The sequence below is a fragment of the Podarcis gaigeae genome (genome assembly GCF_964106915.1).
Source record: "Podarcis gaigeae genome assembly, chromosome: 4".
NCBI classification, from domain to species: domain Eukaryota; kingdom Metazoa; phylum Chordata; class Lepidosauria; order Squamata; family Lacertidae; genus Podarcis; species Podarcis gaigeae.
This window is the reverse complement of record NC_139677.1, coordinates 107552784-107576651: the sequence shown is the minus strand read 5'-3', so window position 1 is coordinate 107576651 and position 23868 is coordinate 107552784. Positions and strand designations below refer to the sequence as shown.

Genomic DNA, 23868 nt, shown 5'->3' with positions numbered 1-23868 from the left:
GCCTTTGACAATATTTGTTGGAGTTTTATGAAGAAGAATCTCCAAGGGATGGGGGTAGGCCAAGGTTTTGAAAACGGTATAGGTGCAATATACTCTAAGCAAAAAGCAAAGCTAATTGTAAATAATGTGGTAACGGAAGAAATATCCATAGAAAACGGTACACGGCAGGGATGCCCAATATCCCCTTTGCTTTTCATATCAGTCCTGGAGGTTTTGTTAAACATGATTAGAAAGGATCAGTTGGTTAAAGGAGTTCAGGTCGGAGTCAGACACTACAAATTAAGAGCATTTGCAGATGACCTAGTATTGACCGTGCAACAGCCAGACACTAGTACCAAAAGAGTATTAGAATTAATTGAGGTATTTGGTCAAGTAGCAGGATTTAAACTGAACAAAGAAAAACGAAAGTGCTGGAAAAAAATTTAACAATGGAGGAAAGAGAGAGATTTCAGAATGAAACAGGGTTGGAAATAACGAAAAAAGTGAAATACCTGGGGATAAACTTAACATCTAAGAATGTGAACTTATTTAAGGACAATTATGAAAAATGTTGGTTAGAAGTAAAGAAAGATCTAGAAATATGGTCAAGGTTGAGACTTTCCTTGCTAGGCCGAATTGCTACTATTAAGATGAATGTACTGCCTAGAATGTTATTTTTGTTTCAGACATTGCAGATTTTGGACAAGATGGACTGTTTCAAGAAGTGGCAGAAAGATATATCAAAATTTGTCTGGCAGGGCAAAAAGCCCAGAATAAAATTTAAGATTTTAACTGATGCAAAAGATAGAGGGGGGGTTGCCCTGCCGGACTTAAGACTTTATTATGAATCGGCAGCTTTCTGCTGGTTGAAACACTGGCTACTTCTTGAGAACACAGACATTTTGGAGCTGGAAGGGTATGATAATAGCTTTGGCTGGCATGCATACTTATGGTACGACAAGGCAAAGGTGCATAAAGGTTTCAAAAATCATATTGTTAGGAAAGCATTATATAATGTTTGGATCCGATATAAAGATCTGTTGGAAAGTAAAACTCCCAGGTGGTTGTCACCAATGGAAGCTAAGGAGGTGAAAAAACTTAATATGGACTCTAAATGGCCAAAATACTGTGAAATTTTAGAACATGATGGTGAAAGGGTTAAACTTCAGAGTTACGAGAAATTAAAGTCCAAAGTTCGAGATTGGTTGCACTATCATCAGATAAACGAGACATTTAAACAGGACAGGAAAATAGGATTTCAGAAAGAGAGGTCAAAATTAGAAACAGAACTGTTAGAACCCAATACTAAGAACTTGTCAAGAATGTATAACTTGCTGTTGAAATGGAACACACAGGATGAAACGGTGAAATCAGCTATGATTAAATGGGCACAAGACATCGGTCATGACATTATGTTTGCTGACTGGGAACAGTTATGGACCACTGGTGTTAAATTTACCGCATGTAATGCTCTGAAAGAAAACATAATGAAAATGATCTATAGGTGGTACATGACCCCAGTCAAGCTTGCAAAAATCTATCATTTGCCCAATAATAAGTGTTGGAAATGTAATGAGACTGAAGGTACTTTCTACCACCTTTGGTGGACCTGCCCGAAGATTAAAGCTTTTTGGGAAATGATCTATAATGAAATTAAGAAAGTCCTTAAGTGGACTTTTCCTAAGAAACCTGAGGCTTTTCTCTTGGGCATGGTTGGCCAATTGGTCCTAAAGAAGGATAGGATTTTTTTTATGTATGCTACCACAGCAGCAAGAATTCTTCTGGCAAAGTATTGGAAGATGCAAGAACTACCTACTCTGGAAGAATGGCAAACAAAGGTGACGGACTTTATGGGACTGGCCGAGATGACTGGCAGAATCCGCGACCAGGGGAAGGAGATGGTGGAAGAGGACTGGAAGAAATTTAAAATATATCTTTAAAATTGTTGTAAAATTGAGGAGTGTTAAGATGTCAAGGGGTAAGAAGCAGAGAATTACAGCTGTAATTAACAAATTAAAGGAAACTTAATGAAAGGGAAGTATAGATAAATTGACGAAAAGGTTGCTAAAGAACCGTAAAACAAGGATGCAGTGATGGGGAGGTATGGGGAAGTCGAAGGAAAGAATGTGCATGAAAATAAGATTATGAAGTTATACATGTTTAAATGTTTTGTATGTGTTTGTTTTGTGTTCTGTTTGTCTTTATTATGTGTTTGAAAAATGAATAAAAATTATAAAAAAATAAAAATAAAATTGTGGAAGCCTTTTTGGGTTTAAAGTGTATTTCAGATACTTGATAGCTCGTAACGGCACTTTGTTTTGAGTAATATCAATGGAAAGATAATTTAATGAAGAATGTAATCTGTATGTGTATTCTATCAAAAGTCAAAACTGAATAACCAGAAAAAGGAAGCACAACTTGCTTAGCTTGACTTTTGGCAGTGTGTTGTGTGATGGCTATCATGTTGGTTGGTTATTTGGTGTTTTTTCATTTAGTGGTTTGTAAAACATAATAAAATTAAAGAAATGGCACAAGAAGTTGACTGGACACCCAGAAAGTGATGTAAAATAGTACTATTAAGTGAAAAAGGCTACAGTTATGAAGAAATTAGAAGAAAGATGGAGGATTCTTTTTCTTTTTCCAATTTTATCCAATTTTGTTTTAAAAAGTACTGTATTTTTTGCTCCATAGGGCGCAGCTAGTTTTTAGGGGGGGAATCAAGGAAAAAAACTTATTTCTCCCCCCCAGCCCCAAAGAGCAAAGAAGCCCAGAAAATGAGCGGGATCCATCCCGCTGGCTGTCTTGGCTTCCTCTTTAGCTGTGCCAACCCCTGCAGCTGGGAGAGGCTGCGTACGGCTTTGGCAGAAGCCAAGACAGCGAGCGGGATGGATCCTGCTCGCTATCTTGGCTTCGTTTTTAGCCGTGGGGCTGGGGTGGGGTCCCCCAACCCCAGCCCCCAGAACAGGTCCAGGAGCAGCGGCAAGATTGAGCGCAACCTTGCCGCCACTCCCGGAGCTTGCGGGGCTGGGGACGGTCTTCCCCCGACCCCAACCCCAAGAACAGGCAGCTATCCGCAAACCTTCCGAGCACAGCGGGAACTACTGCCGCACTCGGAAGGCTTGCGGATAGCTGCCTGAAGCCCCCGGAGTACAGCCTTTGATGCCTCCGCAGAGAAGCGGGGTGAAGGCACCCCGCTGCCCTGCGGAGGCTTTGCGCAGCTATCCCAAAGCTAGAACAGCGAGACGGAGCACTGCGCAGCGCTCCGTCTCCCTGTTCTGACTTTGGGCTTAGTTGCGCAGACTGCATTCGCTCTACAGGATGCACACACATTTCCTCTCAATTTTTGGAGGGGGAAAAGTGTGTCCTATAGAGCGAAAAATACGGTATATAGCATTTTATTAGAGTGGGAAACCAAAGATGAAGAGGTTAAATCAGTCATGTTTAAATGGGCTCAGTATGTGGGACACAACATTCAGGTTGCAAGTTGGGGAAAATTGTGGAAAGTTGACATAAAATTTACAGATTGTATATTATTAATTAAATATAATTATGAAAAATGCTGGACAGAAGTGAAAAAAGATTTAGAAATATGGTCAAACCTGAAGCTTTCTTTGCTAGGCCGCATTGCTGCTATAAAAATGAATGTATTGCCAAGAATGTTGTTTTTGTTTCAATCATTGCAAATTTTGGACAAAATGGACTGTTTCAAGAAGTGGCAGAGAGATATTTCTAGATTTGTCTGGCAGGGCAAGAAGCCCAGAATAAAATTTAAAATACTAACCGATGCAAAAGAAAGAGGTGGATTTGCCCTGCCAGACCTCAAAATTTATTATGAATCAGCTGCATTTTGCTGGCTGAAAGAATGGCTGCTTCTTGAAAACACAGACATTTTGGATATAGAAGGTTTCAATAATGTATTTGGGTGGCATGCATATTTGTGGTATGACAAGGTTAAAGCTCACAAAGCGTTTAAAAACCATATTGTTAGGAAAGCATTGTTTAATGTCTGGATAAGATATAAGGACTTACTGGAAAATAAAACCCCAAGGTGGTTGTCACCAATGGAAGCGAAGGCTCAGAAAAAGCTCAATATGGAGGCCAGATGGCCGAAATATTGGGAGATTTTGGAACAAGAGGGAGATAAACTAAAATTGCAGAGCTTTGAAAAACTAAAAAATACCAAGGCCTATCTTTCAAATACAAAGGAAGGAAGATAAAAATAAGGACTGTGAGTGATAAAGACAAGTTCTTGAGAGGATCTCCAGAAGGAGGTGGAATCTGGGGAGGAGCCGAGTTCATCAGGAAAAGGAATACTGGACATAGCAAACTTATCATTTGGGTTGAAACCACCGACAGAGGAAGAACAACTCCACGGAGCAGTAGGAGGGGAAAGTAAATAGTTCCATCATGGCTCTGCAACTTCTAAGCTGGAATTGTAACGGTCTGAACATGCCCCGAAAGAGAAAAGCTGTCTTTCATATATTGAAGAAAAAACAATTGGATTTGATTTGTTTACAAGAAACACATGTGATGAGGTCACACAGGAAAATTCTTGTTAATAAAAGATTGGGACAAGAATTTATTTCATCTGACAAAGTTAAAAAAAGAGGAGTGGTGATATATGCAAAAGAAAAATTGCTACCGAAATTTATTTTCAAAGATGAACAAGGAAGATTCTTGGCAATTGAAATTCAAGTCCAAGGAGAGAAATTTTTGATTGTGGGAATTTATGCACCGAATGAGGGGAAATCTGAATTTTTCAAGAAGTTGCATGAGATTTTGTTGGACTATTTGGATTACAACTTAATTTTGATGGGAGACATGAATGGAGTAGTATCTACAAATATGGACAAAGCACAAAGACAGGTAGTTACTAAAGATGGAAGACTACCAAAAACTTTCTTTGAAATGACTGACAATATGGATTTGGTTGATATTTGGAGAACAAAAAACCCTCTTGAGAGAGAGGGAACCTTCTTTTCTGAAGCCAAAATGACATGGACTAGAATTGACCAAATATGGGTTACTAGAGGAATGGCACCAAAGATAAAAAAAGTAGAAATCTGCCCAAAAACTTGCTCCGACCATAATGCCGTAAAGATGGAGATGAAGCAAATAACTGCTGGCTCCTTCAGATGGAGGATGAATGACACCTTATTTAGAGATGAAGAAGTATATAAAAAGGCCCAAAAAACGTTGAGAGACTATTTTGAAATAAATATGAAGACCAATGTTGAAAAAAGAGTAATCTGGGACGCAAGTAAAGCCGTTATGCGAGGATTCTTGATACAACAAAATGCAATAAAGAAGAGAAGCCAAAATGAGAAGAAAGATAAGATTTTGGAGAAGATAAAAGAAGGGGAAAGGAAATTAAGATCAAAACCAAAGTCTCATGAGATTTTGAGAGAAATTAAGTTATATCAAACACAATACATGGAATTGATGAATCAAGAAATAGAATGGAAAATTAAACAAATGAGACAAAAGACTTTTGAATCAGCAGATAAATGTGGTAAATTATTGGCTTGGCAAATGAGGAAAAGACAAAAACTGAATACGGTTACAAACTTAGAAGTGGAAGGAAAGAACATCTATAACCCAATTGAGATCAGAAACTGCTTCCAGAGATATTTTAAACAACTATATTCACAAGGGCCGCAGAAAGAATCGGACATAGAACAATTTCTTGAGAAAAATGGATTAAAAAAAATCTCTCATGAAAGTAAAATAGTTTTAAATCAGAAAATAACTGAACAGGAAATAGAAGGTGCCATTAAAAACATGCAATTGGGTAAATCTCCGGGACCGGATGGGCTGACTTCCAGATATTATAAAGCATTGAAGGAGTGGTTATTACAACCTTTGAAGGAAGTCTGCAATGAAATTCTGGAGGGGAAAAGGGCACCAGAATCGTGGAAAGAGGCTTTTATTACACTTATACCGAAGACAGAGACTGAAAAGACTCAACTTAAGAACTACCGCCCTATTTCGTTACTAAAAGTGGATTACAAAATCTTTGCTGACATTTTGGCTAAGAGATTGAAAAAAGTTTTGATGGATCAAGATGAGTATTTTACCAAGACTACTATTTTTATTCCAGAACATCCCCGTAATTAGAGGAACAACATGCTTCAAGAACTGGCAAAAAAAAATTGGCGAAATTTATATGGCAGGGGAAAAGGGCTAGAATTAAATTTAAACTCCTGACGGATCTAAGAGAAAGAGGGGGCTTTGCAGTCCCAGATTTGAGGCTCTTCTATGATGCAGCATGCCTTTGCTGGATAAAGGATTGGGCCACCCTAAAAAATTCAGACTTATTGGATCTAGAGGGCTTTAATGCCAGGTTTGGCTGGAACGCCTACTTATGGCAGGATAAAGGGAAAGCCCACAAAAGTTTCTCTAACCATATTATTAGAGGTTCGCTACTTGAGGCATGGAACAGGAATAAAAAATTGATTGAAAGAGGCACGCCCTGGTGGCTCTCCCCAATTGACATTATAACATTAAAAAAATCAAACCAGATAGGGGAAAGATGGACATATGAAGATCTTCTAGTTAAAACAGAGGGAGGCTGGAAGGTTAGACCCTATGAAGAACTGAAGGGGAAGTTAAATGGTTGGATACAATACCACCAGATTAATGCACTGTGGCTTGAACACAAAAAACTAGGGATGAGCGAAAAAAAGTCGAGATATCAGGTGGAAATCCTGGAAAGTAACACCAAACCCCTCTCTAAAATGTATAAACAACTGCTGGCCTGGGAAACTAAGGACGAAGAAGTGAAGGGAGTGATGGTTAAATGGGCCAGAGACCTGGGACATAATCTAGAATATGAGAGATGGCAGAAACTATGGAAGAGGGGTATGAAGTTTACAGCATGTGCTGCCCTCCGAGAAAATTTAGAAAAAATGATGTATCGCTGGTACATCACCCCGGCAAGACTGGGGAAGATGTACAAAAACGGAAGCAGCACCTGCTGGAGATGTAAAAATAAGGTAGGAAACTTCTTTCATATGTGGTGGACCTGTGATGTGGTGAAGAGATTCTGGGGACAAATCTATGATGAGCTAAAGAAAATACTGAAATATAATTTCCCCAAAACACCGGAGGCGTTTCTCTTAGGTATGGTGGGAGAGGAGATCAAGAGCGAGGAGCAAACTTTTTTTCAATACGCCACGGTGGCGGTCAGGATCCTATTGGCGCAAAATTGGAAAACGCCTAACACCCCCACGATCAAAGAGTGGCAGATGTTATTCTAAAGCAGCAATGCTGCAGCAAGCAAAGGCTCTAGCAGCTCGGTCTGCTGCTTGTGGCTGGAAAGCCAAAAAGGAAGTGTGTGACTGTTGCCATGGGAACAAAGGGGCAGTCCATTCTGTACTGAGCACCGGATGTTAGCTCAGTGTGTGAGTCATATGACCTGTACAGGATGTACATGGGTGGAGTTTGGAGTTTCTCTCTGTTTGTTGAAGAGAGCAGACATCTTTACTGTATGACTGCTAAAAGACACAAATAAAGACATGTAGATACGTTTCTGTCTGTGTCTGATTCCCCTCCCTGGGGATATGCAGGGAGGAGGAGAAGCAGGAGAAGCAGTTGGTGTGTTTTTCTCACAGCCTGAGGAAAATCGCCGGAACGGACCTCGTATGTTTTTCCTGCCGGGAGTCGCCGGAGGGAGGTCAAAGGAATTCAGCCGGTGCCTGAACAGATAGGCACATATCTCTGAACGGGCGAGAATTCCAACAATTGTTTCAATACATAGAGCTAGCGAGACTGACACAAAGAATTAGGCATCAAAATAATGTTAAATTAAAAAATGACTGGAACAAATTTTTAAGTTATATTGAAGTTAATTTGGGAATTACCAAAGTAACAGTGGATGGAATTTAATACCTGCAACATACAGACCATAGTATTGGCAGCATATAACTGCAGAAAAACCTTAAGAGTTTTTGATCTAAACCGGGTTGGATGGAGGTCAAGTGTTTGTAACTGTGTGTGAAATGAGGTAATTGTACTCTGTTCTTTTTTTCTTTTTACCTTTTTCTTTTCTTTACTTTGTTTTTCTCTTTTAATGCTGTTGTTGCTCTTTTTTATGTCTACTTGCTGTTTAATGTATTTTGTAAAAGCTTAATAAACAGAATTAAAAAAAAAAGAAAAAAGTTTTGATGGAGGAGATTCATTGAGACCAAGCGGGCTTTCTCCCGAGAATACATCTGTCAGACAATGTAAGGAATTTAATTGACATTTTGGAAAAGTTAGAAGTGAATATAAATACTAAAGCAGTTTTGATATTTGTGGACGCGGAGAAAGCCTTTGACAATATTTCTTGGAGTTTTATGAAGAAGAATCTCCAGGGGATGGGGGTAGGCCAAGGATTCGAAAACGGTATAGGTGTAATATATTCAGAGCAAAAAGCAAAGCTAATTGTAAATAATGTGGTTATGGAAGAATTCAAGATAGAAAAAGGGACACATCAGGGGTGCCCAATCTCTCCATTACTTTTTATATCAGTCCTAGAGGTTTGGCTGAACATGATTAGAAGGGATCAGCTGGTTAAAGGGGTACAGGTCGGAGTTAAACAATACAAATTGAGAGCATTTGCAGATGATTTGGTACTTACATTACAAGAGCCAGAATCTAGTACTAAAAGGGTTCTAGAATTAATTCAAGAGTTTGGTCAAGTTGCAGAATTTAAATTGAACAAATTAAAAACTAAGGTATTAGAGAAAAAATTAACACCTATAGAAATGGAGAGGTTTCAGAATGAGACAGGGTTAAATGTGGTTAAGAAAGTGAAATGCTTGGGGATTAATATGACAGCTAAAAATGTGAATTTGTTTAAAGATAACTATGAGAAATGTTGGACAGAAGTGAAAAAAGATTTAGAAATTTGGACAAATTTGAAGCTTTCCTTGTTGGGTAGAATTGCAGCTATAAAGATGAATGTATTGCCTAGAATGTTATTTTTGTTTCAAACATTGCAAATTGTTGACAAGATGGACTGTTTCAAGAAGTGGCAGAAAGATATTTCTAAATTTGTCTGGCAGGGCAAGAAGCCCAGAATAAAATTTAAGATATTAACTGATGCAAAGGAAAGGGGTGGATTTGCCCTGCCAGACCTTAAACTATATTATTAATCAGCAGCTTTCTGCTGGTTGAAAGACTGGCTGCTTCTTGAGAATACAGACATTTTGGACTTAGAAGGTTTTAACAATGCTTTTGGATGGCATGCATATCTGTGGTACGACAAGGTCAAAGCTCATAAAGCTTTCAAAAATCATATTGTCAGGAAAGCATTGTACAATGTCTTGATTAAGTATAAAGATTTGCTGGAAAACAGAACTCCAAGGTGGTTGTCGCCAATGGAGGCAAAGGCTGTAAAAAAACTTAATATGGAGTCAAAATGGCCGAGATACTGGGAAATTTTGGAACAAGAAGGGAATAAACTGAAATTGCAGAGTTTTGAGAAATTAAAAGATAAAGTGCGAGACTGGCTGCATTACTATCAAATAATGGAGGCTTATAAGCTGGATAGGAAAATTGGCTTCCAGGTGGAAAAATCAAAATTGGAAACAGAATTGTTAGAACCAAAAACTAAGAATTTGTCAAGGATGTATAACTTGCTGTTGAAATGGAATACGCAGGATGAAATGGTTAAATCAGCTATGATTAAGTGGGCACAAGATATTGGTCATAACATTATGTTCGCTGACTGGGAACAGTTGTGGACCACCGGCATGAAATTTACGGCATGTAATGCCTTAAGAGAGAATATTATGAAAATGATTTACAGGTGGTACATGACCCCAGTTAAGCTTGCAAAAATCTATCATTTGCCCGATAATAAATGTTGGAAATGTAAAGAAACTGAAGGTACATTCTTTCACCTTTGGTGGATGTGCCCAAGGATTAAGGCTTTCTGGGAAATGATATATAATGAAATGAAAAAGGTATTTTAATCAAGAGCTGCCAAAAGAAAAATGGACATTATTTATGTATGCTACAACAGCAGCAAGAATCTTGACTGCACAAAATTGGAAGATGGAAGAAATACCATCAAAAGAACAATGGTAAGAAAAACTGATGACTTATGCAGAATTGGCTAAGCTAACAAAGAAACTACGAGAGAAGGACAAAAAGGATTTTGAAAGAGTTTGGGAACCATTTACAGGTTATTTGCAGAAACAACAAAATGGATTGGACTCACTGGCAGGGTCTGAATAAACATTCACAACTTTATTATAGTAATAGAAATTTTAACAAAATGATAAGGGAATTTACTTTTATATAAAGCAGGACACAATAAATAAAACTAAATAACTCAGTAGAGGGGGAGTTTGTTGGAAAACTAGCCCCATCTGGAGAAGCTGTCCCCTCTCCCTGCTCCCGGAGCTGGTTTACCGGTGATCTGCCTCTGGCTGCGTTCCCAGACAGACCAGGGAGATCTTGAGATAGGCGACATTTCCCAGCATAGGAAAATGCATGCCCACTTCTCCCCCTTCGCAGGGGAAAGAAGAGTAGTCAGAAATCTATTTACATATTGTTTATTTCTGACATTACAGCTCTACAGAAAACGTGTCCGATCACTTCAGTTTCCACCCAGCAAGTGACAAAGACTTCCTTTACAACCGCAACAGGAAGGTCTCCAATTACACACTGGACACAGACTTCCAAAGCCTGTGAACTTCCGGGAATTTACTTTCCCACAGCTAGCCATATCACATGATGTCAACAAGCTGGCTGTCTGCAGCTGCGATGTTCTCATATTGTAACAGAGTTGAGGGAAGTCCGGAGGACGGGAGGGAGAACAACTGTATATAACACGATGATTGAGATATTTTTATTTGTTATAAAATTCGATAAATATTCATTTTTAAAAAAGAAAAAAGAAGAAGAAAGATTGAGGAAAACCTAACCAAAGCTGGCCTTTCTATATTTGTGAAGAGGTATAAGGAGACTCAGTCACTCCAAAATCAGACTGGTAAAGGAAGGAAAAGGTGCACAACAGCAAGTGACGATCAAAGGATGAAGAGACTGTGCCTACGTGGCAGAAGAAAATCATCTGGGTGTTTACAAGATGACATGGGGCAATGGAAGGTGAAGTTGAGTGCAAGGACTGGTATAATGCTAGAATCCCAAGGGAAAAGCCATTATCTCTCAAGCCAAGGTGGAAAAGATTATACTGGGCTACAACCCATGTTAACTGGACAGCGGAACAATGGGACAGTGTTATTTGGAGTGATGAGACCCCAATCTCCTTGCTTGGTAGTGAGGGCATGAAATACGCGAGGAGGAGAAGCGGAGAAGATTTACATCCTACTTGCATTATACCGACCGTGAAACACCCAGACAGTGTGATGATCTGGGGTTGTATGACAGCAAAAGGTGGGGGCAGAATTTGTGTCATTAATGGGAACGTCAATGCCCCCAAATACATAAATCAAATACTTGAGCCTGAACTGAAGTGTTCTGAATGTGAAATGTGAAATCATATACCACTGTTGGAATGGCCTGGGAATAGCCCAAGCGAAAATCTTGGGAGCTGACTAAAGAAACTTGTTAGTCAGAAGCAACCCAGCAATAAAGCCCAATTAATAGAGGCAATAATTCAGTCTTGGTTTCACATTATTACAGCTGCAGAACTAAAAAACTTGCTTCACTCCATGGGAAGGCGTTGTATATCTCCTTTTTTCTAAGCGTTTCACATTTCTTTTTTATGACTGTTGTTCTAATAAATACTCCTTCATAAAAGTTACTGCATTGCAATCTTCATTAAATTATCTTTCCTATGGTAAGGTAAAGGTAAAGGGACCCCTGACCATTAGATCCAGTCGTGACCGACTCTGGGGTTGCAGCGCTCATCTCGCTTTATTGGCCGAGAGACCCAGTGTTTGTCCACAGAGAGCTCCCGGGTCATGTGGACAGCATGACTAAGACGCTTCTGGCGAACCAGAGCAGCGCACGGAAACACAGTTTACCTTCCCGCTGGAGCGGTACCAATTTATCTATTTTCACTTTGATGTGCTTTCGAACTGCTAGGTTGGCAGGAGCAGGGACCGAGCAACGGGAGCTCACCCCGTCGTGGGGATGCGAACCACCGACCTTCTGACTGGCAAGCCCTAGGCTCTGTGGTTTAACCCACAGCGCCACCCGTGTCCCTTTCCTATGGTATCACTTCCCAAAAAAGTGGTGTTATGAGCCATCAAACACACTTTTTAAAAAGGTTTCCATGATTTTAGCCACTAGTATAAGTTGTTCAATTAAAGTTAATATCCTTTTATATGGGATTGATGTTTCATGTGTATATATGTGTTGGAAGCCACCCAGAGGAGCTGGGACAACCCAGCCAGATGGGCAGGGGATAAATAAAAATTATTACTATCACTGATACTACTACCTGAGATTCAATAAGCCTGGCTCTTCTCTGGGACGGATTTTGTTTGGCTCAGTCATGGCATCCCGTCCATCAATCCAAGACTGACAGCAGCAAAAACAAAAACAGAAAACCCGACAGAAGCTACTTATCTTTCCTAACAACTCTGAAGCTGACATTTAAGATGTCTGGGCAGTTCAGACCAGCCGAATCGTAGTATAAAAAGGCAGAACTGGTGGAAGATTTTTGACAGAAAAAACTGTAATTTGCTGTTCAAGGCTTATTGTGGGGACGTTAGGTTCCCAGGTGTTGTAGGGGGCGCTGCTGAGCTCTGTGAAAATATATGAGGTTTGTCAAATAGAGGTATTTCTTGAATTTCCAGGCAGATAGGACAATCCCACAGGGAGCCTTACCAAGAGAGGCCACGATCCCCCGATTCTCCTCCATAACGTCCTTATGCAGAGCTCTCTGGTCAGGATCCAGCAACGCCCACTCCTCATCCGTGAAACGAACAGTGACATCTTCAAAGCACACTGGACCCTAAAAGAAAAAGGGAAATGTCCTCCTCTGAAACAGGATCAATATGATCTGCTACACAATGCGCTGTTGTTTCCTTCCTCTTAATTGCTGCGTTATTTATATATATATATATATATATATAAAATTTTAACTAATAAATTATAAAATGTACCACAAAACTTATCCCTTATACAATCTTTTAGACTTCCATCAGCACCTCTGATGATCCACCATTTTAACCACTTCTTATGCATTTCTTAACTTTATATTGCCTTTACATCTCTTAACAAATCATTCTCCCCCTTCTCCATTTTTTCCATACTTCTAATAATACTCCTCACAAAACTTCTTGCAACCCTACAAACGTCGTCTGCTCTTCACAATTACTTTTCAATTTACTCCAGTCTTCCGTGAATTTCTGCTCTCGACGGTTTTGAATCCTTCCTGTTAGTTTATCTAATTCTGCTGCGTTATTTCAGTAGGATTGCTTTGCTGCACATTTGAATTATGGGTAGCTATTTTAATGCTTAAATTCAATTATTTTATTCTGCTTTTAATTACGGGTATTTGTCTTTGTGCAAATAGGTGGTTCTCCAGCTTATGTTTTCCACGTTATTCTGCCTACGCAAGCATTCCAGTTTCCCCGATGGGAGGATCCACTTTCTCCTCTCCTCGTGAGTTGTTCTGGGGAGGTTCCCTCCCAGTGCCCTAGAGCCAAATTCAAGGGGTTCATGGGGGCATGGAGAGGGGGAGGAGTGGGGGGCAGGCCCCATTTAGCAGCGGATGGGGCTGGCTAGGTGAATCCTGGCCACTATTTGTTATCGTCTGTCTGCTGCTTAGAATGCTTATTTTAGCATTTAGTGATGAATATAGAAATACAAGAAGCCTAGTTTGGATGGCCATCTGTCTTGGGGGATCCAGCTGAGACTCCTGCAATGCAGGGCATGGGACTTGATGACCCTTGGGGTCCCTTTCAACTCTAGGATTCCATAAAAACTGCAACTACAGATGAATCCTACTGGCGACATTCAGAAGGCTGGAGTCACAGAGTTATATGGGCAGGAAATCCCACACTTCACAGCTAGAGTTAACTCTTTATCAGCAAGAACACGATATTCACAATCTTGGCTGAGGTTCCGGCGTAATGAGAAGAGCAGCTCATTCCCGGAGGGTCTGTCACTTTGCATTTCTTAGTGCAGAAAGTATTTCCTATAAAGGAGTACGACAAGGCTGTATATTGTCTCCCGGCTTATTTAACTTATATGCAGAATTCATCATGCGAAAGGCTGGACTGGATGAATCCCTAGCTGGAATTAAGATTGCCGGAAGAATCATAGAATCATAGAGTTGGAAGAGACCACAAGGGCCATCGAGTCCAACCCCCTGCCAAGCAGGAAACACCATCAGAGCACTCCTGACATATGGTTGTCAAGCCTCTGCTTAAAGACCTCCAAAGAAGGAGACTCCACCACACTCCTTGGCAGCAAATTCCACTGTCAAACAGCTCTTACTGTCAGGAAGTTCTTCCTAATGTTTAGGTGGAATCTTCTTTCTTGTAGTTTGGAACCATTGCTCCGTGTCCGCTTCTCTGGAGCAGCAGAAAACAACCTTTCTCCCTCCTCTATGTGACATCCTTTTATATATTTGAACATGGCTATCATATCACCCCTTAACCTCCTCTTCTCCAGGCTAAACATGCCCAGCTCCCTTAGCCGTTCCTCATAAGGCATCGTTTCCCGGCCTTTGACCATTTTGGTTGCCCTCCTCTGGACACGTTCCAGTTTGTCAGTGTCCTTCTTGAACTGTGGTGCCCAGAACTGGACACAGTACTCCAGGTGAGGTCTGACCAGAGCAGAATACAGTGGCTCTATTACTTCCCTTGATCTAGATGCTATACTCCTATTGATGCAGCCCAGAATTGCATTGGCTTTTTTAGCTGCTGCGTCACACTGTTGGCTCATGTCCAGTTTGTGGTCAACCAAGACTCCTAGATCCTTTTCACATGTACTGCTCTCAAGCCAGGTGTCCCCCATCTTGTATTTGTGCCTCTCATTTTTTTTGCCCAAGTGCAATACTTTACATTTCTCCCTGTTAAAATTCATCTTGTTTGTTTTGGCCCAGTTCTCTAATCTGTCAAGGTCGTTTTGAAGTGTGAACTGTGGTGCCCAGAACTGGACACAGAAGAAATATCAACAACCTCAGATATGCAGATGACAAAACATTGATGGTAGAAAGTGAGGAGATATTAAAGAACCTTTTAATGAGGGTGAAAGAGGAGAGTGCAAAATATGGTTTGAAGCTCAACATTAAAAAACATAGATCATGGCCACTGGTCCCATCACCTCCTGGCAAATAGAAGGGGAAGAAATGGAGGCAGTGAGAGATTTTACTTTCTTGGGCTCCATGATCACTGCAGATGGTGACAGCAGTCACAAAATTAAAAGGCGCCTGCTTCTTCGGAGAAAAGCAATGACAAACCTAGACAGCACTTAAAAAGCAGAGACATCACCTTACCAACAAAGGTCCGTATAGTTAAACCTATGATTTTCCCAGTAGTGATGTATGGAAGCGAGAGCTGGACCATAAAGAAGGCTGATCGCTGAAGAATTGATGCTTTTGAATTCTGGTGCTGGAGGAGACTCTTGAGAGTCCCATGGACTGCAAGAAGATCAAACCTCTCCATTCGGAAGGAAATCAGCCCTGAGTGCTCACTGGAAGGACGGATCCTGAAGCTGAGGCTCCAAGACTTTGGCTACCTCATGAGAAGAGAAGACTCCCTGGAAAAGACCCTGATGTTGGGAAAGATGGAGGGCCCAAGGAGAAGGGGACGACAGAGGACGAGATGGTGGGACAGTGTCCTCGAAGCTACCAGCATGCGTTTGACTAAACTGTGGGAGGCAGTGGAAGACAGGAGGGCCTGGCGTGCTCTGGTCCAGGGGATCACGAAGAGTCGGATACGACTAAATGACTAAAGAACAACAACAATACTAATTAATTCAAGAGGGTTCCGGAAGCTTCTCTGCGTAAAAGAAACAAGCAGAAGGTTCCTGATGTTTGGGTTATTCCTTCAGAGAAGCTGAGTACAGCTGGGTTAAAGTGGCTCTGTCATCTCTTCTTTCAAGGTCATGCTGACTCTAAGAAGAGGCCAGAAGGAGCCTGGGTTTCTCTTTCTTTCCCTCTTTCTCTCTCTCTCTCTCTTCCTTCTGGTGTTCTGTACATAGTATGCTGAGTCTTAAGGTTTAAATGTATTATAAGTTGTGGGAAATTTCAGTTAAGTCTGCTGCAACTGGATTTCTTATGAACAGGGCCAATCCTGAACGTTTTGGATGTGGGACCATTATGCTCATTTGCCTTCAGTAGCAGTAAAGCTCTGCTGGATGAAATACAATTGCCTCGGGTCTATTTTGGGGGATCCTGCAACGTCTTTACAATTTCACTCTGCTAACTATACATTGTAGTTCTGCTCTGGATCAATATTGAGTAGAACTCCATGACAGGGTGTGATGGCCTGGGATTCCGATTCAGAGGCTGAACCAGAGGAATCCCGGCCTGCACAGGAGTCCCCGCCTCCAGGGCCGGCTGAACTGGGGCAAGGCCTAGATTCTGAGGAGCCTCCACCTGTGTCAGATCCTCAGGAGCAGGCACCAGGTGAAACCATTCTGGCCCCAGAGGTGCTTGAGGACTCAGTGTCTACAGGCAAGCCTCCCCCGGGGCCCAGTAACCCTTCGGCCTCTCCTGAACTGCAGAGGCTTAGGGCAGAGAGGCGAAGGGAACTGGTTGCTCCCAGGACGAGTGCCCGCCTTAAGGCCAGGGGAGGCGGGGCTCCTGGGGGCCGGGACCGCCCCTGGCCTTAGAGAAGATAAAGGTCAGTCGTTGTGGAGTATCTGCTCTTACCCGGACCTAGACCTGAACAGCCAGTGTTCCTGTTCCTCGCCCGGCTCCCAGCTTCGGACCTTCCAGTGTTCCTGTTCCCTGCCCGGCTCCCTGTTTCGGACCTCGCCTCACATCTTGTGAACTCTGACTACGGTAACAGTACCTCCCCCCCAGGACCAGCACACAGGGTCTTCATACACAAAAGCAGTTGCCTAGATTGAAGGCCCCCAACTCCCCATGGCTTTCCAAGCCCCCTCCTCTCTGGGGTTTCTGGCAAGCGATTGAACAGTGCGCCAGTGTGCAGACTGCCTTTGCTCCTCCATTGTCAGACGTCTCCTGGCTCTGAGAGACAAGCAGGGAGGGTGGATTCTGGCAGAAGGAGAGGGAACCCCGGTGTCTCCTCCTTCTCCTGACTCACCTCTGCCTCTCGACCTCCCTCCTCCCACTTGCCTCCTTCCTCTTCTGCCTCTGATTCTGCACTGCATTCTGCCACAGAGTCTCCCAGCTCACTAAGCCCTGTTACCCCTTCAGCTTCTGACACCTCCTCTTCCCAGGCTTCTCCCTCTTCTCCCTCTGACCGCTCATCCTTCCTCCACCTTCACTCCTTGGGCTCTGAGCCATCTTCCTTTCCTGGTTCCCTGGCTGCTTCCTCCCACCATTCCTCTGTCCCCAACCAGTCCATGACATTGCTCCATCCCTCGGCCTCTGTCCCAACAAGGCAGCTTCCCCTGACCTGATCTGGTTCCACAGCCGCTGTTCCCCTTCTGCCCCCATGAAAAGCCGGATCAGGAGGTCTTGCCAACATCATTCTGTCATCTGCAAAAGAAAAAAAGGTAATCAGGATGCCAGGAGTACCTACTTCTCTCACAGAGGAAACAGGGAATCTCTAACTACAGATGGGACTTTCAGAAAGCCTTTCCTGCTGAGTGCATTTGGACGTTTGTGCCCATTTCATATGTTAGTAATGCAGAAATACATCTCTCCTCCTCTGGACCCTTCCTCCCAACCCCAACCCCCCAAAAAAAAACTTGATGGAAAGAACCCAGAGATTAGTTGGGAAAGCAACAGAATGAGACCAAACAGAGAAAAGCCGCCTTCCTCCTTACCCAGTGGCCTCTCTCTGGTGTCCAACGGAGGCCTCTCTGCCTCACAGGAATCCAGGTCCATTTCTGCAAAACGATCCCTTTTCTGAAAGAGCAACAAGGATTCAAAACATAGAATGGCGAGAAATGTTAGAAAGAGAATGACAAAGACAGAAGTTTAAGGGTGTTAGATCTCATCCCATGGATGCCTTCCCAGGAAAAGAAGTAGAGCATTATGGGATGTTCTCCATCCTGCTTGGAGCCCCTTGGGAGTATCCAGAGGAAAGTCTCTCTCACCTGCTCTCTCTCCTCTGCCTGACTCAGGAGGAAACCTTCGGCCAGGGCCACCGCCTGGGAACTGGTCTCCGCTCCGCATTCCCTCACCCAGCTCTCCATCTCCAGGGGAAGGACAGCCAGGAACTGCTCCAAGATCACCAGGTCCAGCATCTCAGCTTTCGTGTGCCTTTCTGGCTTCAGCCATTGGTGGCAAAATTGGTAGAATCGGCGGCAAACCTCTCGGGGTCCTTTGGCCTCCTGGCAGCAGAACCTCCTGACCTGCTGGCTCTGCACCTCTGAGCAGAGGGTGTCCTCCTCACCCAGTATCTTCTGCTCAGAGTTTCCCCAGAATCCCCCACTGCTCCCAGTTTGGTTGGCATGGCCTCTTCCTTCTTCTGGGCCAGCTGGGTCTCGCTCATCCATCTGTGCTCTCAGGAAGCCTCTGAGAGATCGGATGGAACCCTTTGGTCTTCTGCCAAGTTCTGCCTGTGCTAATGAGGTGCTAGCAAATCCTACAAAGCAAATACATTGTTTAGTTACAGAATTTTTAGGTCCGAAGAAGAGAAATGTTCCCTGAGCTAGCATGGATGAGTCTTCCTAGGAACCAGGGCGGGACTGTACCAAACCATGAGATATCTTCTGAAGAAGAAGACGGAGGAGGAGGAGGAGGAGGAGGAGAGGAGAAGAGGAAGAAGAAGAAGAAGGAGAGGAGGAGGAGGAAGCAGACTCTAGCCCTCCTAGAAGGAAGATTGCGATGCAAAATGGGGAGGCAACTGTAGGGATTTCTCTGAGGTGAATCAGTCTAGTTGCTCCTGCCTTTGAGTAAATGCAAGAAGTCAGAACTGACTGACAAGGGAATAATTTGTATCTTGTGGAAAATGGATGCCTGGCTCTAGTGGGGGTCCTTGCCTGGGGGTCCTCAGGAGTTGCTCCTCACCCCCACCCTCACCCCCCCACTCCCCTGCTTCTGTCTCCTTTTCCTGCACTTGGTCTCTCTGCCGCTCTCATGACAGACTCCTGGGGTGGGGTCCCTTTTTCTTTGCTCTGAGGGCCAGGAATGTATCTGGACAAGGGCCAAGTGGGTGGAGCCAAAGACATCTCCCTTGAAGCTTAGGGTGAAAGACAGGAAATTTATTATTCTCTTAGATGGCTGAACACACGCACAGCCATTGATGCCCAGGTCCCTGGAGGTTCAGTGAGTAGCAGCGCCCATTTCCAGCAACAATCCCTTTGGGAGAGAGAGGATGGGGTCCTGGGATGCCCTGCTCTGGGTGCGAGGGGATGGCTGCCGTGGCCTCCGTGGGGAGCTGCCCTGGGAGACACTGGGAAACTGGTCTCCAATGCAGCAGCCAGACTCTGGGCTGGGGTCCCTCTCTTTATTCCTGGCCTTTCTCTCCCACCTTTCCTTCCTTCCCCCCTCCCTCCCCGTGAGTTTTTTTGAGGGGGGGGGTTAGTCCATCTCGTCCAGCTTTGGAAAACCATTTGCACCTTTTCCCTCTGTTGTGCAGTGATGCTGAGCGACGTCAGACAGAGTTAAAGTCCTAGGGACTCCTTTGTTTAAAGAAGGAAGATCTTTTCAGAAAGGGGGGGGCGGGGGGCCAAATGAGTTTGGGATCCTCTGATCTGCAGGAAGGAGTGCGTTGCAGCCCTGGCCCCTCCCTGGCAGGACCCTCTCCTCCTCCCTGACTTGGGGTCCCCCCCCCTGCAGGAGCAGATCAGGCCCCCCCCAGACCTCCTCCCCTGCTGCAGCCCTGGGACCCCCACCCTAACTTGGGGTCCCCCCCTCTTCCCGGGACGAGCTCTCTCCTTCCCTGAGCTTCCTCCTGGCTCTGCAGGAGCAGATCAGGCCCCCCCCAGGCCCCCTCCCCTGCTGCAGCCCTAGGACCCCCACCAGATCCCAGAGAGAGAGAGGGGAGACTCACCAGATCCCAGGAGAGACAGCGAGGCAGCCCTTGCAGGAGAGACACCCGAGCAGGAAAGGACTGGGGAGGGAGGGAGGGGCCTTGGCTCTGGAGGACCTGCCCCCCTTGCTTCCTGGCCTCTCTAGGAAGGCAGCTCGGTTCCATTTAACCCTTGCAAGGCTAGTCCCCCCCCCCCCCTGCTCAGCCCTCTCTCGCCTTTCTGAACCTCAGCTCTTTATTATTTTGAATGGCTCTAAGGGGGCAGCTTCCCCCTGGATCCGCCTATGGCAAGGGATCCTTTTTGGGGGGGCCTTTGGCTCTTGGCTGGGCTCTGAGCATCTCCCTCGGTCCCTTTTTGGGGGGCCTTTGGCTCTTGGCTGGGCTCTGAGCATCTCCCTCTGTCCCTTTTTGGGGGGCCTTTGGCTCCTGGCTGGGCTCTTAGCATCTCCCTCGGTCCATTTTGGGGGGGCCTTTGGCTCTTGGCTGGGCTCTGAGCATCTCCCTCGGTCCCTTTTTGGGGGTGCCTTTGGCTCCTGGCTGGCCTCTGAGCATCTCCCTCGGTCCCTTTTTGGGGGGCCTTTGGCTCCTGCCTGGGCTCTGAGCATTTCCATCGCTTCCTTTTTTGGGGGGCTTTGGCTCTTGGCTGGGCTCTGAGCATCTCCCTCGGTCCCTTTTGGGGGGGCCTTTGGCTCTTGGCTGGGCTCTGAGCATCTCCCTCGGTCCCTTTTGGGGGGGCCTTTGGCTCTTGGCTGGGCTCTGAGCATCTCCCTCGGTCCCTTTGGGGGGACCTTTGGCTCTTGGCTGGGCTCTGAGCATCTCCCTCGGTCCCTTTTTTGGGGGGCCTTTGGCTCTTGGCTGGGCTCTGAGCATCTCCCTCGGTCCCTTTTTGGGGGGCTTTGGCTCTTGGCTGGGCTCTGAGCATCTCCCTCGGTCCTTTTTGGGGGGGTCCTTTGGCTCATGGCTGGGCTCTGAGCATCTCCCTCGGTCCCTTTGGGGGGGGCTTTGGCTCTTGGCTGGGCTCTGAGCATCTCCCTCGGTCCTTTTTGGGGGGGCTTTGGCTCTTGGCTGGGCTCTGAGCATCTCCCTCGGTCCTTTTTGGGGGGGCTTTGGCTCTTGGCTGGGCTCTGAGCATCTCCCTCGGTCCTTTTTTGGGGGGGCCTTTGGCTCTTGGCTGGGCTCTGAGCATCTCCCTCGGTCCCTTTTGGGGGGCCTTTGGCTCTTGGCTGGGCTCTGAGCATCTCCCTCGGTCCCTCGGCCAGGAAGCGGAGGAGTAGGCTGGAGCGCAGCGGGCGAGACGCTGCCGGTTTGGCTGGCCAGAGAGAGCCCTGCTGCCGCTGGAGGAAGAAGCCGGCCTGGGAGAGCTGTTCTTGGGGAGTCCAGGGCTGGGGGACACCTCCCTTTTGAGAGGGGGGGATGGCCAGGAGTTGTCAAGCTTTTTGGACGGAAATAACTCAAAATAAAATAATGAGCTCTGACGCTAAACTGCTGCTTCCCTTCTCGAACCCCTTCTTCTCAAAATCACTTGTTACTTTAGGTATCCAGAATAGAGTGGTACCTCAGGTTACATACGCTTCGGGTTACAGACTCCGCTGACCCAGAAATAGTACCTCAGGTTAAGAACTTTGCTTCCGGATGAGAACACAAATTGCACTGCAGCAGCGGGAGGCCCCATTAGCTAAAGTGGTGCTTCAGGTTAAGAACAGTTTCAGGTTAAGAACAGACCTCCGGACTTCCGGGTCGGCGCCATCGCCGAATGGCGGGCTCCCTCCGAGCTCCGGAGGGAGCCGGCTTGGCAGGGGCTGGGTCCTACCGCACCGGCGATGCGGGGACCCTCAAAAACCACGGCCAGAGGAGGCCGTGGACATGGAGACTCGGCTGGCACCGTTAGCGCTCTCCCGACTCGTGAAGGAGCCTTTTTAAAGGCTACGGATCGGGTGCCGGGGAGAAGCGTGGTGCTTTGAGTTCTCTGCTATCCCTGCCGAGCGCAGCCGCATGCCATCCGGCGGAGAGCGCTGACTTCTTCTATTGAAAATTCGGCTCTAAAGAAGAACCCGTGAGTAATTGGAATATGGACTAAAAAAAGGGGATAAATTTTTAAAATTCGGAGCGAACGGGGGAGGTGGAAAAAAGGAAGTCAGCCCACCCCTAAATTGTAGAAGAGCCAAAACAAAGGACTGGACAACTAAGATCGAGTGTAACCTTATCTTGCCGAATCAGCAACCTCGCGAGGGAAAATTATAAGATTGAGCTGGAGGAGAAAAGTGGAATTGTTTTTTTAAAAAAAGCAACCCCCCCCCCCCCCCGGAATCCCTGGAGCGATTCGTGAAACTGCCTGGAGAAAAGCGATGGAGGTTTTGACAGCTGTCAAAGAGCTGTCAAAAAGGAAGATTAAAATAGAGACTTTGTTATGAGGACTTTGCCGGTTATATTTGTTATAAATTGAATATAAACTGTTTTAAATATCGGTCAACAAGCTACTTGGTCTGGTGGATGTGATTCTGGAAGGGAACTTTGTTACTGCAATCCACCTAGAGGAGCCGAGGGATATTGCATGTGTTTTTGCACAGGAAACTTGAACAATTGAATGGAACTTTTAATCTCCTGGGAAACTGCAGGAATGGGACATTGTTTTGTCTACAGAGGTCTACACACTACAGGAAACAATGGAACTATTTGTTGGAAAATGAAAGGAACATGATGCAATGCTTTGCTTCATGAACAACAAGCCTCTGCAGAGACACTAGAAATTTTTGGAAAAAGAACATTTCTGTGGGAGAACAGAGAAATAAAAAGGAGGAGAATGATTGACAAGAACAAGGAAATAACAAGAATTGGACAGAACTGGGGGAACATTTGGGATATTCAGGTTTGACAAGCTTATGGATACAAAATTGGAGTTTTTACTCCTGGATATAAAAACCTGGATAGAAGAAATGGGCCCTTATTTGATAGACTCCTTCTATGATTGGACATCCGTAATTAAAGACTGGCAAAGAACCTGAGGGACATAGTGTAATGTGGGAACTCCAGGAAGATATTAGAAGTGGAGGGATAGGTGAAACGCAAAGGGGAAAGAGGGGAGGGAAAATTGGAATCCAAAGGTTGTAAAATTACTATTCATATTTATCTTATTTCCATCTGTACTATGTTTGAAAGGGGGAAACTCGTTGAAGGGTATAGATCGATCTTAGGGGATGGGAATTTGGATAAATTGGGTTATTGATGAAGAGTGTAATTAAGAACTTGTTGAATTTAATTGCTTATTTGGAAGATTTGGAACACAAGAGGGGGTAGGTAGGGGAAGTCCTAGTTATTGGCAAAAAGTTTATAGATTGGATTTAATTTGTTTTGATTTGTTTTAATTTGGAAAACCTTAATAAAAATTATTATAAAAAAAAAGAACAGACCTCCGGAACGAATTAAGTACTTAACGCGAGGTACCACTGTGAATACTACAGTATAAGGTTTAAGTCTGTTTCTGCGGCTTCTCTCTCATTCCCTCACTTAGTTATGAGAGGTCTTTCCGTGAGGTACTTTTGACACAGCCCAGCTTCCTTCACAGCGAGGGGCCACTTTTCCTCAGTTCCCCTGAGGTAATTCCTTTGTATGGCAGACCCAGGGGATCCTCTCAGCCCTTGCCACGGACTCGGGAATCTCATTTTCCGAGAAGATCTCTCTCCTCCTGACTGGAAGGAGACTCCAGAAGAAGAAGAGGAGAGTCTTCCCACAGCTTCTCCCTCCAGCTTCACTCCCTCCAGACCCTCAACATGGTCTCCCCATCTCAGCTGTGAAGCTCCTTCCTCTGGCTCCATAGATATTCTCCTCAGAGCGGAGGATCCACTCAGATCAGAGCCACTTCTCCCTC

The 23868-nt window shown here is 44.7% G+C and overlaps 2 protein-coding genes across 6 annotated transcripts in view; both read right to left on the bottom strand.

Moving 5' to 3' along the window:
- The window catches only part of LOC310843356 (uncharacterized protein), a 141929-nt gene extending 121806 nt beyond the window's left edge, over nucleotides 1-20123 (bottom strand). The window contains exons 1-3 of one of the 5 annotated variants that reach the window (XM_083736618.1): nucleotides 20025-20081; nucleotides 18124-18542; nucleotides 17851-17932 (exon numbers count right to left, since the gene is read on the bottom strand). In XM_083736618.1, coding sequence (XP_083592744.1) covers nucleotides 17851-17932; nucleotides 18124-18525 — 484 coding nt within the window. In that variant the 5' untranslated portion in view covers nucleotides 18526-18542; nucleotides 20025-20081. Of the gene's footprint in view, nucleotides 1-17850; nucleotides 17933-18123; nucleotides 19007-19993 lie in introns of those variants that run through there. The other 4 variants (XM_083736616.1, XM_083736621.1, XM_083736620.1 and 1 more) reach the window with 4 other exon arrangements.
- Nucleotides 1-23868, bottom strand: part of LOC310843263 (uncharacterized protein) — a 192399-nt gene that overhangs the window by 86519 nt on the left and 82012 nt on the right. The window lies entirely within an intron of this gene.